Raw genomic sequence first — 10,534 nt, forward strand, 5'->3', positions numbered from 1 at the left:
ATCGTGCGCGTGGAGCTCAGCCCCATGCAGAAGTAGGCACGACCCCCCCCGTGCCCCTGTCCCCTCCCCTGCTGGGTATGTCCCCAGCCCTGCCACCGTGTCCCCAGAGCGGCCGGTGGCACCGCTGTCCCCGCAGGAAGTACTACAAGTACATCCTGACGAGGAACTTCGAGGCGCTGAACTCGCGGGGCGGGGGCAACCAGGTGTCACTGCTCAACATCATGATGGACCTCAAGAAGTGCTGCAACCACCCCTACCTGTTCCCCGTGGCCGCCATGGTGGGGACATGGGGACAACGGGGACACCAGGGCGGGTGGGGGGACATGGGGACAGCGGGGACACCAGGGCGGGTGGGGGGACATGGGGACAGCGGGGACACCAGGGCGGGTGAGGGGACATGGGGACAGCGGGGACACCAGGGCGGGTGGGGGGGACATGGGGACAGCGGGGACACCAGGGCGGGTGGGGGGACATGGGGACAGCGGGGACACCAGGGCGGGTGGGGGGACATGGGGACAACGGGGACACCAGGGCAGGTGGGGGGACATGGGGACAGCGGGGACACCAGGGCGGGTGAGGGGACATGGGGACAGCGGGGACACCAGGGCGGGTGAGGGGACATGGGGACAACGGGGACACCAGGGCAGGTGGGGGGACATGGGGACACGGGGACACCGGGCGGGTGAGGGACATGGGGACAACGGGGACACCAGGGCGGGTGGGGGGACATGGGGACAACGGGGACACCAGGGCGGGTGAGGGGACATGGGGACAACGGGGACACCAGGGCGGGTGGGGGGACATGGGGACACCAGGGACATGGGGACAGCTGGGGGTGTGGGGGGACATGGGGACAGCCGGGGACATGGGGACATCAGGGACATGGGGACAGCCAGGGCGGGTGGGGGGACATGAGGACACCAGGGACATGGGGACAATGGGGACAGCCAGGGGTGTGGGGGGACACGGGGACACCAGGGACATGGGGACAGCCAGGGGTGTGTGGGGACACAGGGACAGTCAGGGGGTGTGGGGGGACATGGGGACAGCCAGGGGATGTGAGGGGACATGGGGACACCAAGGGGGTGTGGGGGAATTGAGGGGTGGAGGGTGAGGGACATGGGGACATGAAGGGGACAGAGGGATGTGGGACATGTGGATGTGGAGGGACACGGACAGGGAGGGGACACAGGGCTGGTGGGACTTGGGGACATGGAGGGATGTGGGGACATAAAGGGGTTGGAGTGACACGGCAGGGACAGAGGGACATGGGGTGGAGGAGCAGGGGACACGGAGATCGTGGGGGGACACGTGTCCCTGTGGGTGATGTCCCGTGGGTGACCTGGCAGTGTCCCCGTGGGTGATGTCCCAGTGGGTGACCTGGCAGTGTCCCTGTGGGTGATGTCCCTGTGGGTGACCTGGCAGTGTCCCCGTGGGTGACCGGGCAGTGTCCCTATGGGTGACCTGGCAGTGTCCCTGTGGGTGACCTGGCGGTGTCCCCGTGGGTGACCTGGCAGTGTCCCTGTGGGTGACCTGGCAGTGTCCCCGTGGGTGACCTGGCGGTGTCCCTGTCCCCAGGAGTCCCCGAAGCTGCCGAGTGGCGCCTACGAGGGCGGGGCCCTGATCAAGGCCTCGGGGAAGCTGCTGCTGCTGCAGAAGATGCTGCGCAAGCTGAAGGAGCAGAACCACCGTGTGCTCATCTTCTCCCAGGTGGGACCCCAAAACCTCCCCAAAATGTCCTAAATTATCCCCAAAACCACCCAAAATCCCCCCAGAACCACCGCGTGCTCGTCTTCTCCCAGGTGGGACCCCAAAACATCCCCCCAGGACCCCCAAAATCCCCCAGTCTGCCCAGTGCCAGTCCCAGCACTCCCAGTGTGCCCAGTGCAGGGTCTCCAGTCCATCCCAGTCCCTCCCAGTCCTTCCCAGTCCCTCCCAGTGTGCCCAGTGCAGGGTCTCCAGTCCATCCCAGTCCCTCCCAGTCCTTCCCAGTCCCTCCCAGTGTGCCCAGTGCAGGGTCTCCAGCCCCTCCCAGTCTCTCCCAGTCCCTCCTGGTCCCATCCCAGTCCCTCCCAGCCCATCCCAGTCCCTCCCAGTCCCCCCAGTGTTGCCAGTGCAGGGTCTCCAGCCCCTCCCAGTCCCTCCCAGTCTGACCAGTACGCGCAGATGACGAAGATGCTGGACCTGCTGGAGGATTTCCTGGACTACGAGGGCTACAAGTACGAGCGCATTGATGGCGGCATCACCGGGGCCCTGCGGCAGGAGGCCATCGACCGCTTCAACGGTAGGGACAGGGGACAGGGACAGGGACATTGGGGACAGGGGACATTGGGGACTGGGGACAGGGATGGAGCAGGGCCCTGCGGCAGGAGGCCATCGACCGCTTCAACGGTAGGGACAGGGGACAGGGACAGGGACACTGGGGACAGGGGACATTGGGGACATTGGGGACAGCAGGTGGGACAGGGGATGGAGCAGGGCCCTGCGGCAGGAGGCCATCGACCGCTTCAACGGTAGGGACAGGGGACAGAGACAGGGACATTGGGGACAGGGGACAGGGACAGGGACATTGGGGACACTGGGGACAGGGACAGGGATGGAGCAGGGCCCTGCGGCAGGAGGCCATCGACCGCTTCAACGGTAGGGACAGGGGACAGGGACATTGGGGACAGGGGACAGGGACAGGGGACAGGGGACATTGGGGACAGCAGGTGGGACAGGGATGGAGCGGGGCCCTGTGGCAGGAGGCCATAGACCGCTTCAACGGTAGGGACAGGGGACAGGGACAGGGGACATTGGGGACAGGGGACATTGGGGACAGGGATAGGGACAGGGGACATTGGGGACAGGGGATAGGGACAGGGGACATTGGGACCAGGGGACATTGGGGACAGGGGATAGGGACAGGGGACATTGGGGACAGGGGACGGGACAAGGACAGGGACAGGGGACAGGGACAGGGGACGTTGGGGACAGGGGACATTGGGGACAGGGGACATTGGGGACAGGGGATGGGGACAGTGACAGGGCATGGGGACAGGGACGGGGAGTTCAGGTTTTTGGGGTGAATTTGGGGTGTTTTGGGTCCGTCACTGACGCCGGCGGGGCAGTGCTGGGGGGATGGGTTTGGGGGTGGGTTTGGGGTGTTTTTGGGGCGAATTTGGGGTGTTTTGGGTCCATCACTGACGCCGGGGGGGCAGTGCTGGGGGGATGGGTTTGGGGGGGATTTGGGGTGTTTTTGGGGTGAATTTGGGGCGTTTTGGGTCCGTCACTGACGCCGGGGGGGCAGCGCCGGGGGCGCAGCAGTTCTGTTTCCTGCTGTCGACGCGGGCCGGGGGCCTCGGCATCAACCTGGCAACAGCCGACACCGTGGTCATCTTCGACTCGGACTGGAACCCCCACAATGACATCCAGGTGGGCACCTGGGCACAGTCACCTGGCCAGTGCCATCCCCTGGCACCGGGCATCTGGGCACTGTCACCTGGCTGGTGTCACAAACCAGCCCCCTGGCACCTGGGCACTGTCACCTGGCTGGTGTCACAAACCAGCCCCCTGGCACCTGGGCACTGTCACCTGGCCAGTGCCTTCCCCCTGAACTGGGCACCTGGGCACTGTCACCTGGCCAGTGCCATCCCCTGGCACCTGGGCACTGTCACCTGCTCAGCCATGTCACTTGGCCAGTGTCACCCTCCCTAGCTCCCTGTCTCCCCTAATTGCCAAGTCCCTGACCTGTCCCCACACTGTCCCTGAGCTGTCCCTGTCCCCACAGGCCTTCAGCCGGGCTCACCAAATTGGCCAGGGTGTCCCCTCATGTCCCTGGTGTGTCCCTGGGCTGTCCCCATCCCATCAGACCTGTCCCTAAGGTGTTCCCCATCCCACCTGACGTGTCCCCACGCTGTCCCCCCGCTGTCCCTGAGCTGTCCCTGTCCCCACAGGCCTTCAGCCGGGCTCACCGCATCGGCCAGGGTGTCCCTTCATGTCCCTGGGGTGTTCCCCATCCCACCTGACGTGTCCCCACGCTGTCCCCCCGCTGTCCCTGAGCTGTCCCTGTCCCCACAGGCCTTCAGCCGGGCTCACCGCATCGGCCAGGGTGTCCCTTCATGTCCCTGGGTGTCCCTGGTGTGTCCCTGAGGTGTTCCCCATCCCATCAGACCTGTCCCTGAGCTGTCCCTGTCCCCGCAGGCCTTCAGCCGGGCTCACCACATTGGCCAGGGTGTCCCCTCATGTCCCTGGTGTGTCCCTTGTGTGTCCCCACACTGTCCCCCCGCTGTCTCTGAGCTGTCCCTGTCCCCACAGGCCTTCAGCCGGGCTCACCGCATCGGCCAGCGTGTCCCCTCATGTCCCTGGGTGTCCCCTCATGTCCCTGGGATGTTCCCCATCCCACCTGACGTGTCCCCACGCTGTCCCCATGCTGTCCCTGAGCTGCCCCTGTCCCCACAGGCCTTCAGCCGGGCTCACCGCATCAGCCAGCGTGTCCCCTCATGTCCCTGGGTGTCCCTTGTGTGTCCCCACGCTGTCCCCATGCTGTCCCTGAGCTGTCCCTGTCCCCTCAGGCCTTCAGCCGGGCTCACCGCATCGGCCAGGCCAACAAGGTGATGATTTACCGCTTTGTGACGCGGGCCTCGGTGGAGGAGCGGATCACGCAGGTGGCCAAGCGCAAGATGATGCTGACGCACCTGGTGGTGCGCCCGGGGCTGGGCTCCAAGGCCGGCTCCATGTCCAAGCAGGAGCTCGACGACATCCTCAAGTTCGGCACCGAGGAGCTCTTCAAGGACGAGAACGAGGGTGGGCCTGGGGAGATGGGGTGGGGTCCCTGGGGTCCCTGGGGTGGGATGGGATGAGGTGGGATCCATGGGGTCCATGGGGTGGGGTCCGTGGGGTGGGATGGGGTGGGATCCATGGGGTGGGATCCATGGGGTCCATGGGGTGGGATCCATGGGGTCCGTGGGATCCATGGGGTGGGATCCATGGGGTGGGATCCATGGCATCCATGGGGTGGGATCCATGGGGTCCGTGGGATCCATGGGGTCTATGGGATCCGTGGGGTGGGGTGGGGTGGGATCCATGGGGTGGGGTGGGGTGGGGTGGGATGGGTTGTGTTGGACTGGACTGGGCTGTGTTGAACTGGACTGGGCTGTGCTGTGCTGGACTGGGCTGTGCTGGGCTGGACTGGGCCGTGCTGGGCTGGACTGGGCCGTGCTGGACTGGACTAGGCTGTGTTGAACTGGACTGGGCTGTGCTGTGCTGGACTGGGCTGTGCTGGGCTGGACTGGGCTGTGCTGTGCTGGACTAGGCTGTGTTGAACTGGACTGGGCTGTGCTGTGCTGGACTGAGTCTTGTTGGGTTGGACTGGGCCGTGCTGGGCTGGGTCATGTTGGACCTCATTGGGTTGGACTGGGCTGTGTTGGGTTGGACTGAGACTTTTTGGGCTGGACTGGGCTGTATTGGTTGGACTGGGTCATGTTGGGTTGGACTGGGTCATGCTGGGCTGTGTTGGACCTCATTGGGTTGGACTGGGCTGTGTTGGGCTGGACTGGGCTGTGCTGGGCTGGACTGGGCTGTGTTGGACCTTATTGGGCTGGACTGGGCTGTATTGGGTTGGACTGAGACTTTTTGGGCTGGACTGGGCCATGTCGGGCCATGCTGGGGTGTGACAAAGCCATGTCACATCACCTTGGGATGGGACAAAGCCACGTCAGGCCATGCTGGGGTGTGACAAAACCGTGTCACATCACCTTGGAGCGCGTGCGGCCGTGTCCCAGCGCGTGTGGCCCTGTCTGGCCGTGTCCCAGCGTGTGACACGGCGTGGCCACGCAGGGGACAACAAGGAGGAGGACAGCAGCGTCATCCACTACGACAACGAGGCCATCGCGCGGCTGCTGGACCGCAACCAGGACGCCACCGACGACGCCGACGTGCAGAACATGAACGAGTACCTGAGCTCCTTCAAGGTGGCCCAGTATGTCGTCAGGGAGGAGGACAAGGTGTGCTGGGGACACTGGGGACACTGGGGACACTGAGGGGACACTGAGGGACATGGGCATGATTGGATTGGGGGGTCTGGAGGGGATGGATGAGTACCGAGCTCCTTCAAGGTGGCCCAGTACGTCAGGGAGGACAAGGTGTGCTGGGGACACTGAGGGGACACTGGGGGGACACTGGGGGGACACGGGCATGGCAGGGATTGGGGACATGGAGGGGATGGATGAGTACTGAGCTCCTTCAAGGTGGCCCAGTACGTCGTCAGGGAGGAGGACAAGGTGTGCTGGGGACACTGAGGGGACACTGGGGGACACTGGGGGGACACAGGCATGGAGGGGATGGAGAGATGTTGGTGGGTGAAGGACATGGGGACGTTGGAGATGTTGGAGTGGGACAGGGACAGTGGGACAGGGACAGTGGGACAGGGACAGTGGGATGATGGAGCTGGGGACTCTGGAGATGATGGGGCTGGTGGAGATGATGATGATGAAAGTTATGAAGATGGGAACAGAGGAGATGATGAGGATGATGATGAGGATGGTGGAGATGATGATGATGATGGAGAGATGATGGAGGCACCAAGGACAGGGACACCAGTGCTGGACACGCTGTGCCCAGCGCTGACCGATGTGTCACTGACCCCTGGGTGACCGTGGGTGACCCCGAGTGACCCTGGGTGGCTCCGAGTGACCCCGAGTGCCCGGCAGATCGAGGAGATCGAGCGGGAGATCATCAAGCAGGAGGAGAACGTGGACCCCGACTACTGGGAGAAGCTGCTGCGGCACCACTACGAGCAGCAGCAGGAGGACCTGGCCAGGAACCTGGGCAAGGGCAAGCGCGTGCGCAAGCAGGTCAACTACAACGACGCCGCCCAGGAGGACCAAGGTGGGCACTGGGAGGGACTGGGACGGACTGGGAGGCACTGGGATGGCACTGGGAGGCACTGGGATGGCACTGGGAGGCACTGGGATGGAACCTGGGCAAGGGCAAGCGCGTGCGCAAGCAGGTCAACTACAACGACGCCACCCAGGAGGACCAAGGTGGGCACTGGGAGGGACTGGGACGGACTGGGAGGGACTGGGATGGCACTGGGAGGGACTGGGACAGACTGGGAGGCACTGGGATGGCACTGGGAGGCACTGGGATGGAACCTGGGCAAGGGCAAGCGCGTGCGCAAGCAGGTCAACTACAACAACGCCGCCCAGGAGGACCAAGGTGGGCACTGGGAGGGACTGGGTGGGCACTGGGATGGACTGGGAGGGACTGGGACAGCGCTGGGACAGACTGGGGTGGCACTGGGAGGCACTGGGAGGGACTGGGATGGCACTGGGAGGCACTGGGATGGAACATGGGCAAGCGCGTGCGCAAGCAGGTCAACTACAATGACGCCGCCCAGGAGGACCAAGGTGGGCACTGGGAGGGACTGGGATGGACTGGGATGGACTGGGATGGCACTGGGATGGCACTGGGAGGGACTGGGACAGACTAGGACAGCACTGGGGTGGCCCTGAGTGTCCCCAACACTGCTGTGTCCCCCAGACAACCAGTCCGAGTACTCGGTGGGCTCCGAGGAGGAGGACGAGGACTTCGATGAGCGGCCCGAGGGTGAGAGACCCCCAGGGGGTCAGGGTGTCCCCAGGGGTCTCTGGGTGTCCCCAGGGGGCTCTGGGTGTCCCCAGGGTGGCTCAGGGTGTCCCCAAGGGTGGCTCAGGGTGTCCCCAGAGGGGTCAGGGTGTCCCCAGGGGGGGCTCAGGGTGTCCCCAGGGGTCTCTGGGTGTCCCCAAGGGTGGGTCAGGGTGTCCCCAGGGGAGGGTCAGAGTGTCCCCAAGGGGGTCAAGGGTGTCCCCAAGGAGGGCTCAGGGTGTCCCCGGGGGGCTCAGGGTATCCCCAGAGGGGTCAGGGTGTCCCCAAGGGTGGCTCAGGGTGTCCCCAAGGGTGGCTCAGGGTGTCCCCAAGGGGGGTCAAGGTGTCCCCAGAGGGCTCAGGGTGTCCCCAGGGGCGGCTCAGGGTGTCCCCAAGGAGGGGTCAGGGTGTCCCCAAGGAGGGCTCAGGGTGTCCCCAGGGGAGGGTCAGAGTGTCCCCAAGGGGGGTCAGGGTGTCCCCAGAGGGGTCAGGGTGTCCCCAGGGGAGGGTCAGGGTGTCCCCAAGGGGGGTCAGGGTGTCCCCAAGGAGGGCTCAGGGTGTCCCCAGGGGTCTCTGGGTGTCCCCAGGGGGGTCAGGGTGTCCTGATGGGTTTGGGGTGGCCCAAGGGGGGTGGGGGTGTCCTGGGAAGGGTCCGGGTGTCCCCAACATGGCTCAGGGTGTCCCCAAGGGGGCTCAGGGTGTCCCCAACATGGCTCAGGGTGTCCCCAACATGGCTCAGGGTGTCCCCAACATGGCTCAGGGTGTCCCCAAGGGGGGGTCAGGGTGTCCCCAAGGGGGGGTCAGGGTGTCCCACGGGGGGTGCTGACCCCTCCCCTCCCCCCAGGCCGCCGTCAGTCCAAGCGGCAGCTGCGGAACGAGAAGGACAAACCCCTCCCCCCACTGCTGGCCCGGGTGGGCGGCAACATCGAGGTGAGGGGACACTGGGGACACCCCGGGGCCACCTGGGCCACCTCCACCTGGGGCTCAGGGTGGGGCTGGGACACCTGAGGGACCCCTCAGCACCTGGGTCCCCAAATCAGAGGGTCAGGGGTCACCTGGAGCCCGCTGTCCCCCTGTCTGGGGGCAAGGCACGGGGGGGGTCTCTGGATGGCCAATGTCCCCTCGATGTCCCCAATGTCCCTTGATGTCCCCAATGTCCCCAATGTGTCCCCAGGTGCTGGGGTTCAACATGAGGAAGCACAAGGCCTTCCTCAACACCGTCATACGCTGAGGGGGGTGATGGCAGGGTGTCCCCAATGTCCCCTGTCACCCGTGTCCCCCTGACCCCCCAATGTCCCCAATGTCCCCAGTGTCCCCAATGTCCTCAATGTGTCCCCAGGTGCTGGGGTTCAACATGAGGAAGCGCAAGGCCTTCCTCAACACCGTCATACGCTGAGGGGGGTGATGGCAGGGTGTCCCCAATGTCCCCAGTGTCCCCCTGACCCCCTAATGTCCCCAATGTCCCCGATGTCCCCAATGTCCCCAATGTGTCCCCAGGTGCTGGGGTTCAACATGAGGAAGCACAAGGCCTTCCTCAACGCCGTCATGCGCTGGGGGGGGTGATGGCAGGGTGTCCCCAATGCCCCTGTCACCCGTGTCCCCCTGACCCCCCATTGTCCCCAGTGTCCCCAATGTCCCCAATGTGTCCCCAGGTGCTGGGGTTCAACATGAGGAAGCACAAGGCCTTCCTCAACGCCGTCATGCGCTGGGGGGGGGATGGCAGGGTGTCCCCTGTCATTCATGTCCCCAGTGTCCCCCTGACCCCCTGATGTCCCCAATGTCCTCAATGTGTCCCCAGGTGCTGGGGTTCAACACGAGGCAGCGCAAGGCCTTCCTCAACGCCGTCATGCGCTGGGGGATGCCCCCCCAGGACGCCTTCACGTCGCAGTGGCTCGTGAGGGACCTGAGGGGCAAAACCGAGAAGGAGTTCAAGTAGGTGACACCTGGGGACAGCTGGGGACAGCTGGGAGGGGTGGTGGCACTGGGGAGGCCGCAGGGTCTGTGGGGGCAAGGCGGTGTCAAGGACAGGTGGTGGCATCAGGGACAGGCGGTGGCACTGGGGACAGGTGGTGGCATCAAGGACAGGTGGCATCAGGGACAGGTGGTGGCATTGGGCTGATGGCTGATGGCATCGAGGACAGGTGATGTCAGAGACAGGTGGTGGCACTGGGGACAGGCAGTGGCACTGGGGACAAGGGTTGACACCAGGTGGTGGCACTGGGGACAGGTGGTGGCAGGGTAGTGAGGTGTCCGTGTGTCCCCACGTCCTCTGTGTCCTTTCATCCCCGTCTCCATTTGTCACCGTGTCCTTACTGTCCCCGTGTCCCCTCATCTCCCTGTGTGTCCCTGTGCCCTCCATTGTCCCCTGGTGTCCCCTGGTGTCCCCCCTGTCTCTCTGTGTCTCCCTCTGTCCCTGTGCCCTCCATTGTCCCGTGTCCCCCCATGTCTGTGTCCCCTGGTGTCCCCTTGTTGTCCCATGTCCCCTGATGTCCCTAATGTCCCCTGATGTCCCCCGATGTCCCCGATGTCCCCGATGTCCCCCGATGTCCCCGTGCCACGTGATGAGCCCTTACTCAGCCGAGCACCGTCACTGTCGGTGTTCCTGGGGACCGGACGAGGCCGTGTCCCCCTCAGCCCGACACAAAGCCACCCCCGATGTCCCCGTGTCCCCTCGGGGGGCCGGGTGTGGCCCAGGGGACGCCAGAGCGGTGGCAGGTCCCTGGTCCCTGCCGTGACCGGCACAGCCCCCACGGGCGCCGTGACGAGGGGACGGGCTGATGGTGCGGGGACAGCGGGGACAGTGGGGACATCAGGGACATTGGGGACATCAGGGACACTGGGGACCTCAGGGACACCGGGGACCTTGGGGACATTGGGGACATAGGGGTCATCAGGGACATTGGAGACATAGGGGACACTGGGGACATCA

At 65.2% G+C, this 10,534-nt stretch overlaps 1 protein-coding gene across 1 annotated transcript; it reads left to right on the top strand.

Moving 5' to 3' along the window:
* The first annotated feature begins 6 nt into the window (after positions 1 to 6).
* On the top strand, positions 7 to 9,552 carry LOC127061209 (chromodomain-helicase-DNA-binding protein 3-like). The gene is made up of 11 exons (XM_050987808.1): positions 7 to 32; positions 137 to 278; positions 1,579 to 1,710; positions 2,167 to 2,284; positions 3,290 to 3,414; positions 4,554 to 4,785; positions 5,818 to 5,984; positions 6,690 to 6,867; positions 7,522 to 7,587; positions 8,450 to 8,535; positions 9,404 to 9,552. The coding sequence occupies exons 1-11, from the start codon at positions 25 to 27 to the stop codon at positions 9,539 to 9,541; spliced, it is 1,392 nt and encodes a 463-aa protein (XP_050843765.1). The 5' UTR covers positions 7 to 24; the 3' UTR covers positions 9,542 to 9,552.
* Positions 9,553 to 10,534: the final 982 nt, after the last annotated feature.

Source organism: Serinus canaria, unplaced genomic scaffold (genome assembly GCF_022539315.1).
Source record: "Serinus canaria isolate serCan28SL12 unplaced genomic scaffold, serCan2020 HiC_scaffold_264, whole genome shotgun sequence".
NCBI lineage: Eukaryota > Metazoa > Chordata > Aves > Passeriformes > Fringillidae > Serinus > Serinus canaria.